We start from the raw sequence: 22050 nt of genomic DNA, 5'->3' as shown, positions 1-22050 counted from the left end.
GACCTGTGCCATGATTTTACATAGCCATTTGGGGTCAACAAAATATAAGTCGCTTAGCTGAAGTGCTGGATCTTGAAAATGGAGGAGAACACCTGGGTGAAGGGTGCAAATTAATATTTATTTGACACATATTGTACATATAGAAATTGCTTGGTGTCAAGAGCAGTGCTCCACTGACTGGACACTCTCACAGGTAGAAGGCTATATTCAGGAACAGCAGTTCTGAGTTAGGGATGCCAATTTGTTTGTTCCTCATTTTTCCATTCTTAAGCTTAGTTCTCCACATTTCTACATCAGTTTGTAATCTTATTTTATCAATTTTGAAGGATGGCTGCATTTTGGTTCATGTATCATTTTGGAAAGTGAAAATTAGGTAGGTTTGCTTTTAAGTGCTAACAATCAAATTTCTCCTTCCAGTGTAACCAACTGCAATTACTGCCGTTTGTCCAATAAAGGACAGGAAATCACAGATACTGTAGATGTTATGAATTTCAGATATTTACCAGGAAAACTATTTTTACATTGTATGACATTTAAGATTTCATATTCATGACTTAATAATTCTATTTTCAAAATATTGTTTTTATTGGTTATATTAAGAAAGTAAGACCACAAGAAGATAAGAATAGCCGCTGAATCAGGCCAATGGCCCATCTAGTGTAGCATCTTGTGCTCACAATGGCCAACCAGACGCCTATTGGAAGCCCACAAGCAGGATCTGAGCGCTCTTACCTCCAGCAGTTTCCAGCCGCTGATATTCAGAAATATATTGAGCATGGAGGGAGAGCACAGCCATCAAGGTTAGTAGCCACTGATAGCCTTATCCTCATTCATTATTTGATTTAGTTTTTTAAAAAGTAAAAGCAGGGGAGGGAAAGAGACTTTGGCCACCTAATTAAAGGTCACGCCATAACAAAATATCTTAGAGGTTTGCCCCTCATCAAATACTGCAAATGATCCAGACCAATGCTACAATGAACCTCTTGTTTTTGCTACCTGAGACTGATAGGCAAGGAGGTGTTGAAGTACTTGGTATACCACTACTGGGTCACAAAGTATGCAGGCCTGCCCTAAAAGGGTAGTATTTGTAGGATGCTATTTGAGAGAAGGTGGGTTTGGTTATTGTGACTAGTGAGAAAGCCTCCTTGGTTGCTGCTAAGTCTCCCTTCTCTGGAATTCCCTCCTCAGAAAAGTTTGCCTGGCACCAACATTACTACTGTCTTGATGGCAGGCCAAGATTTTTTTAAAAAAAATTCTACACTTGTTAATGTAATTTATTATATTTTGATTTCTGTCTTATATCTTTCTTCTTATTTTTGTAAACTACCCTGAAAGCATTGCTAAATATAAATTGTTTTAAATAAAATAAAAATCAATAGCATTTGGCCTGATATGTTGTTCTAGAAAAATATACCCATACAACCTGCTTATTTATTTGTGCTGGACCAAAATTTCCTCCTACATTGTTCTTGGCCATGCAGTGTTTCAATATAACTGGCACACTTGTCTATATGAACCTGCCTTTTTACTGTGAAACGTAAGGCAGAAATATGTACACAGTGTTCCAGGCAATCTCCCATCTAATCAATCACTAAGTCCAGATTTATGTAGCTAATCGGCACAGTGTTTCCTTCGTGTGCCTCTACACTGTTACTGTTGGGCTTAATTAGGATTCCTCCACTGAATCCATTGCTGGTTTCAAATCAACAATTAAGCTTAGGTAATCTTATCCAAAGCACATAGCCTCTAACATATTGCACACATTCATCACATTGTTTATTTGAGCCAATGTGGTATCTTTTCAGAAAAGAGCGCTGTTGTTTGCTAATCCACTAAGGGCTCTACCATTGCATCAGCTCTGCCAACATGTTTGATTGATGGTTCATGATTTCAGGGCAAAGAGCAGTTAAAAAATAAAATGAACTGAAAAGGAGGAGGAGCTGTACCCAGCTCATCTGCAGGTTGTGACTTCCCTCCAATTATCTACAAGCAGACTTCCCCAACCTGCTGCCCTCCAGATGTTTTGTACTACAACTCCCATTAGTCCTAATCAGCATGCCCAATGGTCAGAAATAATAACAGCTGTAGACCAACATCTGGAGGGCACCAGATTGCGCAAGGCTAGTTTAAACCAATGTAAGTGCATAGTACATTGCTTAATAGGACTCAGGTGAACTTTAAAGACGGATATATCCTCTAAAATCTTGGGGCAAACCTGCACATTTTAAGATAAACATGGGGTTTCCAACCATAGAAAAATCTTCAAACTGGCTTCGCCCACCAAAATAAAGCTCTCCCAGAGCAAAGGCAGACATACATATTATGGTGGCAAACACATTTCCTAAGCATGTGTTTGCAGGCTAACGCAAATGCAGGCAGCAGAGGCATTTGCAGAGAACTGCTGGGTGGAATCTTCATCTTTTTCTTTTCCCTTACAAATGCCCTCCCCAGGCTAGTCTTTCTCCTCGTCAGCATATTTGACTCCAGGTGCAAGGAAAAATTGGGCACTTTTTGGGGAGAGGGAGAGGATGGGAAGGATGAAAAAGCTAAGAGCTACAGTTTACCCGATTCATTCAGAAAGTGAACAGCGTGTGGGAGCTCATTTTCATCCAACTGCAATTGGTTTTCTTGCACCAGTTCTAACAACCGCTTCTGGTTAATCACAGGAAATTCTACTGAAACATTTGTGCGTTCTTCTAAAATTCTCTTCTCAAGTTCCAAGTAGCTGTCTGGGATTAACTGCCCAACAACTGGCTGGTCTCTGATCTGCAGAACAAACATTTTGTTCAGACATAACACCTTACTTAGTGATGGAAGGCAGGGAAAACTAAAATATTTCTCCAAAAACTTGGGAAATGGTTTAGTTCAGTCTGAGCCCAGTTCCAAACCAAATGGCAGCTATCACAGTCCTGATGTCATTGGAAGTGCAATGGGGTCCAATCACTACACCACCCACACAACAAGACTCCAAACCTCTCCCTGCCTCCCTCCCTTATGCCCATCTATTAACCTGGGTAGCTGCTGCAGCAGAAAAGGGAAGGCTGGGTAGCTGCAGCAGCAGAAAAGGCTCTCCACTCCCTGCTCTGGTGCTCAGCATGTTGCTACAGCTGCACATATGGCCCCAGAAACACAAGCAAAATGTAGTTTTCCCATAAGCTGTTATGGCAGCAGTGCTGGCTTGCAGCCAAACAGCATGCCGGGTATGGGGGAGGGGAAGAGACCTCCCTCCCATGCTAAAACAGCAAGGAAGGTGAGCAAGCAGGTGGGAAGGGGTTTGGCTGCAATGCAAGGGAGAAAGTAGATGGGAGGGTAAATTTCGGACTTTTAATTATTATTGAAAGTAAGCTAGGAAATGCAAAATTGGACATCCCTGGACAAATAGGTATCTTCAGTATTAGGTGGGGCGTGGGACTGTGCACTCCTTTCAGCCTCTATTCTCTTCCATGTAAACTCCTGAACTATCCTCAGTTGCCAAGAAGGTTGAGCCAGGGTGGGAGTGGAGGATGTACACACACTAGAGGGGATGGGCTGGAGGGAGGAAACATGCAAGCCTATTGCCACTCCTGCTCCCTTACCCATAGTTAAGTGCTGCATCTCCACTGGCATTCACTTCATGCAAGCCAAGGGACATTAAATTTCCTCTATACAAACTATCACATCCTCTTCAGTTCAGACTGTTAAGATTAAGTCCTGATTGTTAAGATTTTTCAGGTCATGCATAATATCTTTCAAGTATCATAAAATTCTACAGAATGAATAGCGAATAATGGTTTCTAAAGCTATATTTGTAATTTTTTTTATTATCATATTTTACTTGGATAAATATTCTTAGATTTTACGGTTTACTCCATTCTGTATTTGTCCTGCCAAAAGTTGAGGAAACCAGGCTCAGACTCTGCTGTGGCTTTTTCTCTTTTTATTAAAGTAACAGATACATCCAAAGCTGTTCGCCTCATTAACCTAACTACTCTTTCTAGGGACTTTGCACTGTTCAAACTCTGACTAAGCACAACCTCTTGACTCTAAGACATTGACTCAGCAACTGGGTTCCCCTCCCCGAGTCCCCTTAAGTAGCCTTGGATCTTGCGCACAAACAAAGGCTCCTCCTTAGCTCAGTCTGTTATTTCCCGCCTGAAACGCCTTTGAGTGTGGGGTGAAGGGTGTTTGATCTCAGCTTTCCCCTCTGACAGAGGGGAGCTGTGAGCTGTCATTTCGGGCGGGGGAAGCTGGGCAGCACTTGGATGGGGAACGTCTGATGTGTAAGGTTGAATCTTTGGTGGCAGCGGCATGTCCAGTTGTAGAGTGTCAGACACACTAGGTGGCGCTTCCACGGGGGGGATCAGGAGCTGAGGGGGCTGAGCTGTCCCAGACGGGGGCTGGGGCACCCTATAAGTCCATCCCGCTGTCTGCCCCCTCCCCATGTTCCCAGTCCAAGTACGCATCCAAACTTTCCTATGCAGTTCTTCTTTCTTTTTTAACAACATGGCTTACTTTGAAATTCAGACTCTCCTTTATTATGGTTTTTCTAAGCTTGGCCATAGCATCGGACTCTTCTGTAGCATTCACAAAATGGTAATCTTGGATTGCTGGAAATCCCCTCTGATTCATCAGTTCCTTGGTAATTTTACTGACACAAGCTTTACGCTGTTTATCGTTAGAGATGTCTAAATGAGTACCAATGAGAATCACGGGTGAAGATGAAGCTCGGGCCTGCAAAGAACGATTGATCACAAAGCTTGATTAGGACTCTCATCTAGTACACATTATATTGATTTCTGGATGGTTCTGCTGACTTTGTTATCACCTCTGCACCTTGGAGCCAATTTCACATCACACACAGTTTGAGTTCTCAGCTGTCACTGTGCCAGGGACCCTTCACGATAGTCACAGCTACACCCCTCCCCCTTCTTTGCTGCTGGGTTGAGAATGAGATCATTGTTAATGCCTTCTCCCACAACACAGACATCCCTAGGAGTCTATAAGAATGAAAGGGAAGAGTGTTAACTACTGAAAAGAGTCTTCTCAGTGGCTGACTCACCTCCTTTCACTCTGATTGGCTCCAATTAGCAGGAAAGGAAAAGGAAGAATGCTAGAAGACATTTTTCAGTTGCTAACACACTCCCCTTTCATACTGATTGGCTTGTAGAATGCTGGAGATAGAGGAACCCTGCTCCCAAAAAAGTAAGGGGTCTAAGACCCCACAATATCCCTGTTTAGAGCAAGACAAACTACATGCTTGGACATAATGCTAAGCCAAACTGTGGCTTAGCCCTGGATAGGGCAAGCAGCAGCAGGACTGGGATAGGAGAGGAGCACTACAACAGTGAACTTCATTTTGGGAACCCACATGTTTGAGCTAAACCATAGTTTGGCTTAGCATTACATGTAAACTGAGCTATTATGTTATACACAGCCTTGAAACACTGATGTAGAGAATTTGTCAATCTATAACATTTCATAACGCTTTATAAGCATAGTGCTAAAGTATTTTGTTTGTAATATATTTATCTATATATAAGATTGGTTACTTATTAAAATCATTTATTATTTATTTATTTTATTAAGCTTATATAGCGCCCGACTAGCAAACAGCTCTCTGGGCGGTGAACATAGAAACATAGATTGTTTCCCATCCTGAATCCCAAAGCAGTTTACAGAACAAAATTCCTACACTAAAATGTTAAAAACATATGAAAAATCAGTATGACAAGACACATAAAATCTAAATAAAATCAACAATGAGTAATATTAGGGATATACGCAATATCTACAATGGGCCAATAACCTAATCGGGGAAAGTCTGAGCAAACAAATGTGTTTTTAACAGTCTTTGGAAGCACCCTGCTGTGGGTGCTTCCTATATAGTAAAGTTACCTTGATATTAAACAGCCATGACTTCATAGCATCCACTTCAGCCTCTCCTTTGCTAAGATCGTAAACAGCAAGGTACAGTGCTCTCTGGGTCATAAAGTGGGGGTGAGCACTGTAGAATTCCTCCTGTCCTAAACAACACAATTTTTTTTGTTATGCACTTATTTATTTATTTTATTTATTTAATTTAATTTATATACCGCCCTAAGCCCGAAGGCTCTCTGGACGGTGTACAAAAAGATAAAACAAGCACAGTGTATAAATACAATAAATCAAAAAAACAAAAACAAACAAACAATAAAAGAACCAGACAACGTCCAAATACAAAATAATAGTGAAATACTGTTAAAATACACTTTAAAATGCCTGGGAGTATAAAAAGGTTTTCACCTGGCGCCGAAAAGATAGTAGCGTCGGTGCCAGGCGCACCTCATCAGGGAAACTGTTCCACAGTTCGGGAGCCACCACTGAAAAGGCCCTAGCTCTAGTCACCACCCTCCGAGCTTCTCGATGGGATGGCACTCGGAGGAGGGCCTTAGATGTTGAGCGCAGTGTATGGGTAGGTTCATATTGGGAGAGGCGTTCCACCAGGTATTGCGGTCCCATGCCGTGTAGGGCTTTATAGGTCAAAACCAGCACTTTGAATCTAGCCCGGAAACAAATAGGAAGCCAGTGCAGACGGGCCAGAACAGGTGTTATATGAGCAGACCTTCTGGTCCGCGTCAGCAATCTGGCCGCTGCATTCTGGACTAGCTGTAGTTTCCGAACAGTCTTCAAGGGCAGCCCAACGTAGAGCGCATTGCAGTAGTCCAATCTAGAAGTTACCAGAGCATGAACAACTGAGGCGAGGTCGTCACTGTCCAGATAGGGACGTAGCTGGGCTACCAATCGAAGATGGTAAAAAGCATTCCGTGCCACCGAGGCCACCTGGGCCTCAAGAGACAAGGAAGGATCGAAAAGAACTCCCAAGCTACGAACCTGTTCCTTCAAGGGGAGTGTAACCCCATCAAGAACAGGATGAACATCCACCATCTGGGCAGAGAAGGCACTCACCAACAGCGTCTCAGTCTTGTCTGGATTGAGCTTCAGTCTGTTAGCTCCCATCCAGTCCATTATCGCGGCCAGGCAACGGTTTAGCACGTTAACAGCCTTACCTGAAGAGGATGAAAAGGAGAAATAGAGCTGCGTGTCATCAGCGTACTGATGACAACGCACCCCAAAACTCCTGATGACCGCACCCAGTGGCTTCATGTAGATGTTAAAAAGCATGGGGGACAGTACTGATCCCTGTGGGACTCCACAATGGAGAGTCCAGGGCATCGAGCAATGTTCCCCAAGCACTACCTTCTGGTGGCGACCCACCAAGTAGGAGCGGAGCCACTGCCAAGCAGTACCCCCAACTCCCAACTCCGTGAGTCTTCCCAGAAGGATACCATGGTCGATGGTATCAAAAGCAGCTGAGAGATCAAGGAGAATCAACAGAGTCACACTCCCCCGGTCCCTCTCCCGACAAAGGTAATCATACAGGGCGACCAAGGCTGTTTCAGTGCCAAAACCGGGCCTAAAACCGGATTGAAATGGATCAAGATAATTAGTGTCATCCAAGAGCCCCTGGAGCTGGCCGGCAACCACCCGTTCCAGCACCTTGCCCAAGAACGGAACATTCGCCACAGGTCTATAGTTGTTCAGGTTATCTGGGTCCAAAGAGGGTTTCTTCAGGAGCGGTCTCACTACCGCCTCTTTTAGGCAGTCAGGGACCACTCCCTCTCTCAAAGAGGCGTTTATTATCTCCTTGGCCCAGCCGGCGGTTCCGGTTCTGCCAGCTTTCACCAGCCAAAAGGGGCAAGGGTCCAGCACAGATGTGGTCGCCCGCACCAGTCCAAGGATCTTGTCAACATCCTCAAGCTGCACAGACTGAAACTCATCCAATAAATAAGGACAAGACCGTGTTCTGGATGCTTCATTAGATCCCACTGCCATAATATTGGAGTCTAAGTCCCGGCGAATGCATGCAATCTTATCCTGGAAGTGCCTCGCGAACTCATCACAGCGGGCTACAGATGAATCTATAATATCCCGAGGGCCAGAATGTAAAAGCCCTCGTACAATTTTAAAGAGCTCCGCTGGGCGGGAGAGAGATGCCTTAATTGTGGCAGCAAAATATCTCTTTTTTGCTGCCCTCACCGCTACTATATACCGCTTAGAAGAGGCACTTACCAAGGCATAATTGCATTCGTCAGGAGTTCGCCTCCATCTGCACTCAAGCCTCCTCCTCTCTTGCTTCATCACTCTCAGCTCCGAGGTATACCATGGAGCTGTATGAGCTCTACATAGGAGGGGGTGCATGGGAGCGATCGTGTCAACCGCCCGGGTCATCTCCGTATTCCACAATCCAACCAGGGCTTCGACAGGAGCGCCAGTCTTCTCAGTCGGAAAATCCCCCAGAGCCCTTTGGAAACCCTCAGGATCCATTAGTCTCCGGGGGCGGACCAATTTAATAGGTCCCCCACCCTTGCAGAGGGAAAGGGTCGCTGTGAGCCTAAACTTCAGCAAGCGGTGATCTGTCCATGACAATGGGGTAGATGAAAAACCCCCAACCACCAGATCACCATCTCCATGCCCAGTGGCGAAGATCAAATCAAGAGTATGTCCCGACACATGCGTTGGGCCAGTAACAACCTGAGACAGCCCCATGGTTGTCATGGAGACCATGAAGTCCTGAGCCGCCCCAGATAAAGCAGTCTCGGCATGGACGTTGAAGTCCCCCAGTACCAATAGTCTAGGGGACCGCAACAATACCTCCGAGACTACCTCTGTCAGCTCAGTTAGGGAATTTGTTGGGCAGCAGGGTGGGCGGTACACCAACAAAATTCCCAGTCTGTCTCTCTGGCCCAGCACAAGGTGGAGACACTCCAAACCAGTCATCACCTGGACAGGGTGCTTGGTGAGTGAGAAAGAACTCCTATAGACCATAGCAACCCCACCTCCCCATCCTTCGGTTCTACCATGATGCTGAACCGTATACCCAGGTGGGCAGAGCTGGGAAAGAGCAACTCCTCCCTGATGGCCCACCCAGGTCTCAGTTATACACGCCAGGTCGGCAGCCTCCTTACTTTTCCTCTCTCCCCTAGATCACAGAAAACGACAATACAGTTCTTACATTGCTAATCTGCACAACCTGCAGTTCTCACAAAAACTTAAAGCACAGTTCAAATCTTTTTAGGCTGACAAGGAAGAAAAATAACACTACACAGCCCGAGAGGCATCTTGTTCCCAAGTGCTCTTTCACACACATTATGACAGTCCAGATTAGATAATCAAACTCCCAAGAGTCCTGAAACTTTTAAATGGTGTTTAGAATAGTAAATTTATTCTTATGCACAGATGTGATAGGATCCAGAGAAGGGTTCTAGTTTTTCTTCTCTGCAACAATTGCTCAACAAAACAACTTGCAAGTGTATTATGTATTTTGCAACAGAATTAACTAAAGGGAAAGGAAAAGAGACATTTGGTCTTACTGTGAAATCGGTCTTCTCTGTGCAGGTCAAAAGGTGATATCAGGTGGGTAGCTAGCTCCACCTAGTGGTTGAAGGCAAAACAGCACTGTTGAATTTTTGCAGGCACTTCCTGGTCCGGTCCTGTTCTTGCCTCAGTTCTCCATGACAAGCCAATAAACGAGGAAAAGAATAGGAAGAACACACTAACAAAACCAGACAACAGTATTCATACACTCTCTGCTAAAGGTGTATTTGTGCTTGCCACAGCAGCCCAGCCCTCCTAGGGAGTGGCCCTGATATCATCTTTTGACATGCACAGAGAAGACAGATTTCACAGTAAGATCACATGTCTTCTCCTGTGCATGTAAAAGATATCAGGTGGGACATACCAAAGCTGACCCATGTAGGGTGGGAATAACGCTGGGCTGCTAAACTCTACTGGTCTGAGAGGACGTGCTGTAGCACTCTCCTCCCAAAAGCTGCCTGAGCTGATGTGCATGCATCTATCTTGTAATGTTTAATGAACATATTAGGAGTGGCCAATGTAGTTGCCCTACAGATCTCTGCTAGAGGAGCATTGTGTGAAAACTCTGCTGATGTGGCCGCCGCTCTCGTGGAGTGCGCCACTATGCCGGTTGGCTGGGTCAGTCTGATCAAGGCATATGCCAAAGAAATGCACGCTTTGATCCATCTAGCTAACGTGGAAGTAGAAACCTTGTTCCCCAGAGATGCTGGGTGAAAAGACACAAACAAGTAATCTGTTTTCCTAAATGACTTAGTCTTAGAAATATATACTTTAAGGACCCTCCTCACATTGAGTGAGTGCCATGCCTTCTTCATGGGGTGAACCGGATTTGGACAGAAGGACAGCGGTACCAGTTTCTGTTGGCAGTGGAAGGTGGACAGGACCTTGGGATGAAAGGAAGGGACTGTGTGGAGGACTACTCTATCCTTATGAAACACACACAAATTCTTATGCACAGACAGCTCAGACACCCTACGGGGCGAAGCGATGGCCACAAGAAACAACACCTTAAAGGACAGCAGACGAAGAGAAATTTGACTTAAAGGTTCAAATGGAGGTTTTTGAAGGGCCGTTAACACTTTGTGCAGGTCCCAGGTCGGGTAGCAGTGAACTGTAGATGGTGCTGATAAGGTTGCCCCCCTAAGGACAAGTTTGATAAAAGGATGAGAGCCGAATGGATTGTCTGGGAATCTGGAGAGTATGGATGATAATGCCGAAGCCTGGTGCCTCGGTGTTTGGTCTGAGGCTCATTGATAAACCATCTTGCAGGAAAGAGAGTAGCTCGATGATTCCCGCTTTCTGTGGAAGAATTCCTTTCTTCTGTGACCAGGCTGAGAAGGTCTTCCATGTGCCCTCATATATTCTGACTGTGGAGGTACGTCTAGAAGCCATCATGGTTTCTAGTGCTTGGGGAGGGATGCCTTTCTTCAAGAGGCGCTTCCGCTCAAATTCCATACATGAAGTGCCAACCACCCCAGATCTGGATGAAGAAGCTGCCCTTGAGAAAGCAGGTCCTGCCTCAGGGGAATTTTCCAAGGGGGTTCCACTGCCAGGTTGAGGAGATCCAGAAACCACGGTCATCTTGGCCACCAGGGAGCTACTAGGAGAAGTAATGCTTTTTCAGTTCGGATCTTGTGGATTACCTTGGGAATAATCAGGAGTGGAGGAAAGGCATACAGTCTGCCTGGAGGCCAGTGGGATGTCAAGGCATGTACTCCCTCCGCTTGCCGCTCCTGCCATCACGTACCTGGAGAAGAACCTCCTCACCTGTCTGCTGTGGCTGGTGGCAAACAGGTCCACTTGAACCCTGCCGAAGTGTGTCACTATCTGTTGAAAGGCGTCCGGGTGAAGCATCCTTTCTCTCTGATCCAATTTCTTTCGACTGAGCCAGTCTGCTTGGTCGTTGTCCTCCTCTTAGAGACGCTCTACTGATATCGAATCCACATTGTTTTCCACCCACTGAAAGAGGAGAGAGGCTTCCTCCTGGAGATGACAGGAGCATGTGCCCCTTTGACGGTTCAAATAAGATTTGGCCGACACATTGTCCGTTCTTATCAGCACTACCCCCAACCATATGGACTCTGTGAAGTGTCTGAGGGCCAGACGGATGGCTTGAAGTTCCAGGAGATTGACTGGCAGAGTGGATTCCTGTGGACACCATATGCCCTATATCATCTGACCCTCGCAGATGGCCCCCCAGCCTGATAAGCTGGCATCTGATGCAATCAGGGGTTGAGGGGGATCCTGAAATGGTACTCCTCAACAGGTTGGGTTTCTGAACCCACCAAAGTAACAAATGATGAACCTGCAGTGACAGTGCCACTCTGCGGTGGTGCCTTGAGGCTATGTCGCTTTGGAATGGCAGAAGTGCCATTGAAGTGCCTGAGAGTGATGACATGCCCAAGGCATAGTTTGGAATATAGACACCATCAACCCCAGAAGAGCAGCCAGTTGCATCAGATCTGCCGAGTTAGATAACAGAACTTTTGACACCATCGCACGTATCTTGTGTACTCTTTCTTGGAATAACCTTAAGCTTCTCTCCCACAAGTCTATAGCGGTTCCCAGATGAATTATGCTGTGAGATGGAAATAGCTGACTTTTGGGTTTATTGACTAGGAAGCCGTAGTCCCTCAGGCATGCCAAGGTGATGTGGAGGTCTTCCCAGGCCTTGTGTAATGATGGGGACCAAATCAAGAAGTTGTCCAGAGAGGGAAAGACATTTATTTATTTATTTTATTTATTTATTTCATTTTTAAACCGCCCATAGCAAATAGCTCTCTGGGCGGTGAACAAAACAAGATTAAAATACAATATTACAATAAAATTACAATAAAATCAGCAACATGACCCCCTTGTGTCCTGAGGTGTGCCACCAGGGCAACCACAATTTTCATGAATACCCTGGGGGCAGATGACACGCCAAACGGCATAGCCCTGTATTGAAAATGGTCTTGACCCACCGCAAACCTGAGGTAGCACCTGTGAGGAGGAAATATAGGAACATGGAGGTAGGCTTCCTTCAGGTCGATCGAGGAGAGAAAGCCCCCCTTTCTCATGGCTTGTTTGATTGAGAGTAAGGTGTCCACGCGAAACCTGTGGTACTTGATGAATCCATTGAGGTTCTTTAGATTCAGTACTGCCCTATCTGTCTTTTTTCGCGATGGTGAAGAACAAAGAGTAGTTTCCCAAAAATCTCTCCCCTGCTGGGACAGTTTCTATAGCCGCAATCTGTATCAGATGGGAAATCACCTGAAGGATCCTTTCCCTCTTGTGTGGAGAAGCTGACAGGGGAGATGGAATAAATATCGCCGGGGGTGGTGGAGGTGAGCACCAACCTTAGGCCATACTGGAGGATGTGTAGTATCCATTGGTCTGATGATGTGTCCTTCCACCGGTGAGCAAAGCATTGGAGACGACCCCCCACTGGCAGAATGTTGGCATCAGAACTGATGCTTATTTCCCCGTGACTGGGAACCAAAACCCGAGCGATTGGGGAAATGTTGTTGTGCCCAGCTGTGCGATCCACAGAGGGATCCTGCAGTTCCCCATCTTCTAGGAGGTGGGTGAGTGGGCAAAGGAGCTGAGGCTTCCTGTGATAGGGCCTGTGAATGGGCCGATGATGTAGACAGGTCTCTGGCCAAGTCCATTAGGAGAGAGTTGTTTCTTCAGCTGCTGAATTGATTGAGCTGAAAGGTGTAATTGAATGGGCTGAGTTTGAGCACCAGAAATTTGCAGCCTCTGCCCCCCTCCCCTCCTCTTGGGTCTGTTGAAGAAGTAATGGTTCCTCCAAAAAGCCTGTAAAGGGTTCAGGGGAGGAGCTGGTAGAAAAAATGCACCCCAAGGAGGGGTGAGGAAGATTGCTTTCTTCATCAGATAGGGGTTCTTGGTCCCTCTGAGATCTGCAAATAGCACTGTGTGAGGCCTTGCCTGTTGATCCTGCTGATCAGGGTCCTGCCTGTCTGTCCTGGTGGTCTTGCTGGAAACAGGCACCCTGCCTTCCAGAGCCACCCTGCCCACCATAACCTGTGCCTCAGCCTCCTTGTGACTGCTGGTAGAGGGACGGGCCATTGCTGCCCCTGACTGTGCCACCAGAGGATATGAAGGAACTGGTCCCTGGGGGGGGGTAAAGGTTCCAATGCTGTATCAGATGCTAGCAGGGGGAAAGCAGTTTCATCCTCTTAGAGGGGTTTTCTGATTGGTGGGTTGCTTTCCCCATGGGTGCAACACGAAGTGGGGCTTACAGGGGCAAAAGGCCTCAGAAAGAGTTCTTAGGGGACGTGGGGTGGTGGTGGAAGAACCTCATGTTAGACAAAAAGGCACCACTGCCCTGCTAAGTCGTGACCCATCAGAGGAGGTACAACGCAGTCTCCCCGCTTGGCGCCTGCCCACCTCCACGCTAGTTCAGTGGCAGGGAGGGAGAATCTAAGGGCCTATGAAGTGGTGGAGGCTGCCCATTGCTTGTCTCTCCTATGGATGCATGGGAAGTGGCAGGCTGCAGTTGGAAGGCCTGTAAGGCTGCAGCATGATCCAGGCGGCACCGCCTTTAGCGGGGAGGCTGCTGGAAGGAGAGGGTGGCTGCTGTTGCTGTTCTTGCTCTGAAGGAACTGAAGGAGGCTGCGAGGCTGGGGGGGGCTGGTAGGATGGTGCATGGCTGCTGGTGACTGGGGGGGAACCCCTCATGAAAGCTCCATGCCGCAGTACTCCGGGGGAAAACAAAAACAAAACTTTTTTAAAATAAAAACTGGGGGGGGGAACTAGGAGAAAAAACACAAGTCAACAAGGAAAAACACCAATAACGATTAGAACAAAGAATACAGGCCTGAAACCAAGAAGCAGAGAGGGCCCAACCAGGCTTGGTGAAGGCAAAAGAGAACTGAGGCAAGAATAGGACAGGACCAGGAAGTGCCTGCAAAAATTCAACAGTGCTGTTTCGCCTTCAACCACTAGGTGGAGCTAGCTACCCACCTAATATCTTTTACATGCACAGGAGAAAGGAAAAGTGAAGTTTTGGGCTGGGTGTACATAGTTCTCTTGTGTGCACATATCCAGTCTTTCAAACTTAACAATCAATTCCATGATTACTAAACCAGATTTAACACTACTTGACAAGGCTGCCAACCCACTTTCATTATATACATTCAATGACCTCTTTCCCATATTATTTTGACAAATCATTGCAAGTTGGATTTGGACGATGCTCTAAGTGCATAAAACATATTAATACTACTGATGTTATTACTGATATATGGCCCAATGTCCATGAGTTGAATAGGCCTAAACCATGTAGACAAATATTATGCTCTTATTAACCCACATAAAATCCAGGAAACAACTAGGCAGTTTGGGTCTATCGATGTGAGAGCCCAGAAAAAAAACAGGGGGAAAAAACATTTTTCCAGACCCCCCCCAAAAAAGTGTTTCCCCCCCAATTTTCTGTTTTTTTTCTATTATTATAATTTATTACCCACACTTCACCCTAAGATCCCAAGGTGGTTTACAACAATTTTAAAATACAACATTAAAAACAATTTAAAAACCTAAAATCCCAAAATAAGGTGGGTCCTAAAAATACATGTCTCAGGTGTCAATGGTCAGGGTAAAGAAGTGCATCTTCAGCATTCACATAAAACTGTGCAGTGTAGTTGCCAAATGCACCTTGGTGGGGAGGGAGTTTCACAACTTAGGGGCTGCCACGGAGAACGCCCTCTCCCAGGCCACCGCCCCCAAAATTCTGAAGGTGGTGAAATTACCAAAAGGGCCCCCTCTGCTGATCTGAGTGGAGGTGGTCTTTCAGATTTTTGGGACCCAAGTCATTTAGGACTTTAACCACTAACATAAACTGGCTCTGTGTTAAATGTAAATATGATGAAATACCTGCAAAATCCCAGACATTTAATACAAGATCTTTCTTTATTTTGCTCTTCACTACAACTTTCCAGTCATTCACATCAATGCCAATGGTAGCATTCTGAACACCCGTGTCTTGTCGTTTGCATCTCATTAGTTGTTGCAACAGTGTAGTTTTACCGCTGCCAGTATTTCCAACAATCATGAGCTTCATCCGGTTATAAGGCACAGCTTTCTTTAAACGCTGTTGAAGAAACCTGGATTAAGGAAAAAAAGTATCTTTGTAAGAAAATCATTATTAGAAAACCCTCTGTATATAAAGACATATGGAACATGCAAACCAAGCTAAATATTACAAAACATTAATGTAATCATTGCTATGAGAATGTGCCTGGGAGGCCATGGGCTTGTGCACTTTCCCCTTTCCTCTGGAACAGCCAGGAAGTAGAGTTCAGAAGCTCTTATTGCAGGCCAACCACAGCTTAGTGTTATGTTTGAACCTGGACAAAGTTCAGGTTAGTTGAAACAAGCCAACTTCAGATCATGGCTTGTTTCAATGAACCGTTATTTTAAACTAACCATAGTTCAGTTCAGTTTTTGTTTAAAGTAAATAGCCATCACACAAAAACCCAAAAAGCTTGAGAAAGCCAATGACCCCCCCCACTAAAGTTTATAGTAAATGATCACCAGAACAGCGTACAACATTTATTTATTTTTTTTAAAGCTGCAACTGTATACAGAGCAGTTTTCTGTGTTGCAGCCTGACAGTTTTACCTGATCTGTAGGCTGATCTTGCAGATATCAGCAACTTCTGCAAAAGCAGCAAAGTCTATTCTTGCACATTTGCCATTTCAATCCCCTCCTGTCTATAACTATTTGTTAACTATTTTTAAACTAATATAAACTAATTGTTTAGTATTTTTGAACTAATAAAAACTAAAATTATAAACTAAAAATAATTTGATAGGTTGGCGTGTGTGCGTTGTTGTGTGAAACAGCATACGTTACGTTGGAGTTAAGTTGAGCAAGAAACTTCTTCAGAGCATGTTAAGAGTCTTTATTGAAAGACATTAAGGCCAGAGGCTTAAGAGTAAATACATGTAGAGATTCTTCAGTCACCCCCCTTCTGGGTACATCTCTCTCCATAGATAAACACAAAAGACAGCCTCTCAGCTCAGAGGCTTAATTCAGAAGAACAACACATAGACTCTGTTAGAACTTTCCCAGTCGCTATCAGATGGCTACCATAGCAACGACCCTGGCAGTCCGTTCCCAGACAGAGCATAGACATAACTCCCCCTTAACCACAGTTACGTCTTCAAACTTGCAGGCTTCATGGAAAACTACTAGAGACAGTAATGCCTACTGGTCACCAGCCCAACAATACAGTTAGCATTGACATTTTCTTTTAAAAAGTCAAGATGCACACATCCATGGGGCAGGTAACTAACCTTATAATGTCCCTGGCTTTCCATCCCACATGTTTGAAGTCAAAGTTAAGATGTAATCCTTCGAAAGGAAGGTCCCATATTTTTGACAACTTTCCCATTTCATCGGGAAAGCATTTTAATTCTGGATTGTAACTTACATCAAGAGATGTCAAATTTTCTAGGAACCCAATTTGGGGAGGAATCTAGAGAGAAAGGAAGAATATTAACAAAAACTCTTTTTGGTCGTTTAGAATAGTGCAATAAATCTGTGCAAGATCAAGCATATCAACTAAACAGCTGATATGTACAAATCAAAACAAGTATAACCAGTCCGTAATTTCAATTACTATTATTTAGTTTTTCCATAGCAATCAAGTTTATTGCACACAGTTTCTGCAACATGGACAATAGTGTTATAGGTTCGGAGGTTGACATAGATGATTTCTATAAGTCCCCTTCCAGTCTCTGATTTGGAACCCTGCACCTGGAGGTGAGAAATCTTCTCCGCTGGACAGATGAGTCTCTTCTGCTAATCTAATAAGTGGCCAGGTGGGCTAATGGGTCTGCCAAGTGCCCATTAACTGGTGAATGGGCCAGGGAGATCCTATTGTTATTTAAACTCTTCAGGAGAGTCCCCCTCTCTCCTGGGGCCTAAGAGAGGCTTGTTTTGAGTTGAGTTGGAGGAAAGGCTGGGAACTGGAGACATGCAGTGTTGCGCCCAGGTGCACCAGGAGTTAGCTCAGGGAGAGGAGTCAGATGAGGACGAGGTCCCTGGGAGTGTTGAAGGAAGGGAGAGCGCAGTCAGCCCACAGACTCCATCGGCCAGCCCCCCCCATCGAGGCAGTTCCCACTCCTCCTGCGAGCCCCCCACCTGAGCCGTTGGGAAGCAACCCCTCACGCACACCAACCACACCCCCACCTGGCCCTTCAAATGCTTCCCAGCCAACCAGCTTCTCACTCCCTGAAGTCGAGCCATCGCCTATCGAAGCCCCACTGTCAGATGGGCCATCGCAGGCTCTCCCCCCTCGCCCTGTGCGAGGCGGCGCGAGAAAAGGGTCCTTGAGAGGGTGGAACTTTGGAGGAGCCGTCGTTTATGGGCGAAGACCTTCCCTACTTAAGCAGGTGCTCGCCCAGGCTCCAGTGCTGATTCAACTCTCCCCACACGCTGCAGAGACTATTTAGGTAGCTTAGCTAGGGAAAGTAGTGAGGTAGAGTAGACAGCTTTATGAAGCGCACTGCTTTGGACGTAAGCATCACTCTAATAAAATGAGAATTAAACCAAGCCTCGTCTCTGTCTTGTGTCTCGGGCTCTGGGCAGGACACGCAGAGAGGCTGGCTCTCTGCACCATGTTCTGTAAGCCTGATGGAAAAGAAATATCTATTGGACTGCTCATGCTTTGAACTTCTCCATCTTAAGCTCAGGTTGGAATGTGTGTAAATAAACAAATCATATTTCATAAAGGCACCACAGTCTGCGCTGACTTTCTTTCTAAGGAAACCAAACCCTAGGCAAGTGCAGGGACCCCTGGAGATCTGTCACCACTCAGAGACTGGGGTGGCACACAACAATATACTATTCCAACAGTGGATAGGTTGCAATGTGGAACAGATGAGTAATCTAAAATAAATCAAACCTTTTCTAAGCTTCTACCTACATATTGTTTTACTCCTCTGCAAGGCTGAACTTAGGCATCATGATACCCTTGGAGAGTTGTTAAAATGGTATTCCATTTCCCCTCAAACATCATCCTAGAGATCCCGGGGCCTAGCAAACCCTTCTTAGAGTTCCTTTTCAAAAGATTTATAGACCCAAGAAATATGAATCTCTAACCTCCTCTCCCCCATACACACAAAAGCAGAAACCTAAGGTTCCTAAAAGGGACAAATGTTAACCAAAGTTGTGCTTCTCACAGCTTAAGGATCTTTGGACAGAGCCCCCCCTTTCCTCCTTTCAACAGTGTCAGCACTGTCTTTGTTCAATGGCTTGCTAAGCTTAAGTAGAGCTCTCTCTAACTCTCTTTTCCCATAATAATGCCAGTCAACTGACCCCTACCTGGGGTCTCCAGATCATCAACTCCTTCAACTCTGGTCTCTGGGTCTTATCAACATGCCACTGCCCATCCATCCCATAGATGTTGGTCTACTGAGCTATACATCCTTTTTAACTGTTCTTGAGACACTTTTGCCTGTTGCCTCAGCCTTCCTTGCCTCCTTATAGCATTAGGTTTGCTCTTGTAGTTCCTCTGCAGAACAGGTTTGTTCTGAGAATGGAACATCTTTCCCACCAGTTTCTCTGGCAGCAGTGTTTCTCTAGGCAGCTGGTTAGTGATAAGGCCACCTTGCTACTCATCTAAAGAAATTGGTGTTGAAAGACTTGAGCAACTTTGATAAGAAAGCAAACATTACAAGAGATTATATGAAATATCCTGACCCTATGAAGAATATTTTTACAGACTTCATCTTGCTGAAATAAGGATATTATTCTCAATAGCAACACCCATTGATAGTTAATCTTATAGCTTACCTCTTTTAACTTGTTGCTGGAGAGGTGTAGCTTTTCAAGCCGAGACCATGAAAAAGCATTTTCATTCAAGTCTAGAATGCTTATTTGATTATGATTGAACAGCAACTCTCTTAAATTAGAGGATTTCCAATGCACAGGCCCAGGCAGACTTAAAATTTGATTGTTGCTTAAATCCACTGATCGCAAACTAAAAAGAAAAAGAGGAATATTAATATATTTACTATTATTTTATTATTCGTTGGATTTTTTGCTTGCTACATGAAATGTTTCAAAGCATCTTACAATTGTAAAAAAATATACAGATACAAGGATACAGATACAAGGATTTAAATCAACACCAATTTGTTACAAAATGATCTCGCCGGAGGAGGGGAAGATCAGCTGTAGAGTGCTACTGCTGATCTCTTCTGGCATGATCAGACTCCTGCTCTCGAGCTCATCACGCCAGAGGAGGGGAAGATCAGCTGTAGAGAGCTACAGCTGGTCTCCTCCTCTTCTGGCGCGATCAGACTCCCTTGCTCAAGCTGATTGTGCCCAAGGAAGGGAAGATCAGGTGTAGTGCGCTACAGCTGATCTTCTCCTCCTCTGGGCGATCAGACTCCCGCACGCCAGCTGATTGCGCCAGAGGAGGGTAAGATCAGCTGTAGCGCACTACAGTTGATCTCCTCTTCTGGCGCGATCAGACTCCCGCGCTACAGCTGATCTTCTCCTCCTTTGGCACGATCAGCAGGTTAGGTTCCAGACCCCCGCACTACAGATGATCTGCTTTTTGGTGGTTTTCGCTTTTCAGCAGGGCTCTGGAACCTAACCTGCCTTATAATAATAATAATAATAATAATAATAATAATAATAATATATAAAATTTTGTTAGTAGCCTATCTGTCCGAATTAACGGACACTCTAGGCGACTTACAGCAGCAACATCTACCTGTGTGAGTTTCTGCAAGACCTGCTCCCTGCATTTCTGGCTGATTTCCACCTGGCCTGGAAGGGTGGGGCCCTGTCTCTCTCCAGCTACAAAAGCAGCAACTGCTGAAGGGGCCAGAGACCATCTACCTGTGTGAGTTTCTGCAAGACCTGCTCCCTGCATTTCTGGCTGATTTCCACCTGGCCTGGAAGGGCGGGGCCCTGTCTCTCTCCAGCTACAAAAGCAGCAACTGCTGAAGGGGCCAGAGACCATCTACCTGTGTGAGTTTCTGCAAGACCTGCTCCCTGCATTTCTGGCTGATTTCCACCTGGCCTGGAAGGGCGGGGCCCTGTCTCTCTCCAGCTACAAAAGCAGCAACTGCTGAAGGGGCCAAAGACCGTGTGTGTGTATGTGTGCATGAACCTGCTGCTCAGGATGTCTATAGACTACTGGGGTTAGTTGTTTTTTAGTTGTTTTGGGGGTCAAGATTTAATTTTGGAGATTCATTTTTGCTGTTATTTGGACTATAGCATATTTTTGTTAAACACTGTTGTGAAGTGTGTGGGGATTGTTTAATTGTATATTTATTGAGATGTTCTCATTAGTTTGTTGTTTATTATTATTGTTTGGCTACTTATATACTGTGTATATTTATATGTTAAAAATAAAAATGCTACTTATTTGCTGGGAAATTGAAGATTTTTATCTAGGCCTTTTTATAAAGTGTTTGGTTCTCTTATTGTGACACATTTAAATGTTTTTTCTTTTCTTTTAATAATGTTATTTGTTATTTAATTTTGAGAATTGCATTATTGTATTTATGCTTTATGATGTGTTATATTTGTGTTTTTGTAAGCCGCCTTGAGGGCCTTTTGGCCATAAGGCGGGATATAAATTTAATAAATAAATAAAAATAAAATAAACAAAATACAATAAAATACAATACACAATACAATAAAATACAACCACATTCATCAATTAAAACTAACATCAAAAACATCAGTTAATATATTACAAACTAATCTAGCTCGAAGTTCCTGTAGGCCTGCCTGAATAGCCAGGTCTTTAAAGCTCGGCATGTCGAAGTTCGTAGGGGAGAGAATTCCAGAGGGTGGGAGCCACTACCGAGAACGCCCTCTCTCTGGTCCGCACCAGCCGAGCTGTTTTGGCCGGTGGGACCGAGAGGAGATCCTGCATGGCTGATCTTGTGAGGCGGCTTAATTGGTGATACTGGAGGCGGTCCTTTAGATAAATTGGGCCGAAACCATATAGGGTTTTAAAGGTCAATACCAACACCTTGAATTGGGCCCGGTAAACCACTGGTAGCCAATGAAGATCTATCAACACCGGGGTGATATGTTCCCGGCGACGGCTATGCGTAATCAAGCGTGCCGCCGCATTCTGCACCAGCTGGAGTTTCCGGACCGTCTTCAAGGGTAACCCCACGTAGAGCGCATTACAATAGTCTAAGCGAGAGGAGACCAGGGCATGTATAACTCGTGGGAGTAGCTGTACAGGAAGGTAGGGTTGCAGCCTCTGTATCAGATGTAATTGATACCAAGCTGCCCGGCTCACTGCCGAAACTTGAGCTTCCATGGACAGCTGGGAGTCAAGAATGACCCCGAGGCTGCGGACCTGATCCTTCAGGGGTAATCTCACCCCGTTAACTACCAAGTCGATGTCTCCCAACCTTCTCTTATCACCCACGAGTAACACCTCGGTCTTATCGGGATTTAGCTTCAGCCTGTTCTCGCCCATCCATCCACTAACAGACTCCAGGCACTTGGACATGGTCTCCACAGCCAACTCTGGTGAGGACTTAAATGAGAGATAGAGCTGAGTGTCATCCGCATATTGGTGACACTGCAGCCCAAAACTCCTGATGATGGCTCCCAGCGGCTTCACATAGATGTTAAATAGCATGGGGGAGAGGATAGAACCCTGTG

The 22050-nt window shown here is 45.2% G+C and overlaps 1 protein-coding gene across 5 annotated transcripts in view; it reads right to left on the bottom strand.

Annotated features, from left to right (window-relative positions):
* The window catches only part of LRRK2 (leucine rich repeat kinase 2), a 149538-nt gene that overhangs the window by 42803 nt on the left and 84685 nt on the right, over positions 1-22050 (bottom strand). For all 5 annotated transcript variants that reach the window (XM_061640340.1, XM_061640342.1, XM_061640341.1 and 2 more), the window contains 7 exons: positions 19198-19384; positions 16695-16876; positions 15271-15500; positions 5875-6002; positions 4492-4710; positions 2565-2766; positions 4-92 (listed from right to left, as the gene is read on the bottom strand). In XM_061640340.1, coding sequence (XP_061496324.1) covers positions 4-92; positions 2565-2766; positions 4492-4710; positions 5875-6002; positions 15271-15500; positions 16695-16876; positions 19198-19384 — 1237 coding nt within the window. The remainder of the gene's footprint in view (positions 1-3; positions 93-2564; positions 2767-4491; positions 4711-5874; positions 6003-15270; positions 15501-16694; positions 16877-19197; positions 19385-22050) is intronic.

The sequence above is a fragment of the Rhineura floridana genome, chromosome 8 (genome assembly GCF_030035675.1).
Source record: "Rhineura floridana isolate rRhiFlo1 chromosome 8, rRhiFlo1.hap2, whole genome shotgun sequence".
In the NCBI taxonomy this organism is placed as follows: Eukaryota; Metazoa; Chordata; class Lepidosauria; order Squamata; family Rhineuridae; genus Rhineura; species Rhineura floridana.
The sequence above is the reverse complement of the archived record's forward strand: the minus strand, read 5'-3'. Positions and strand labels throughout refer to the sequence as shown.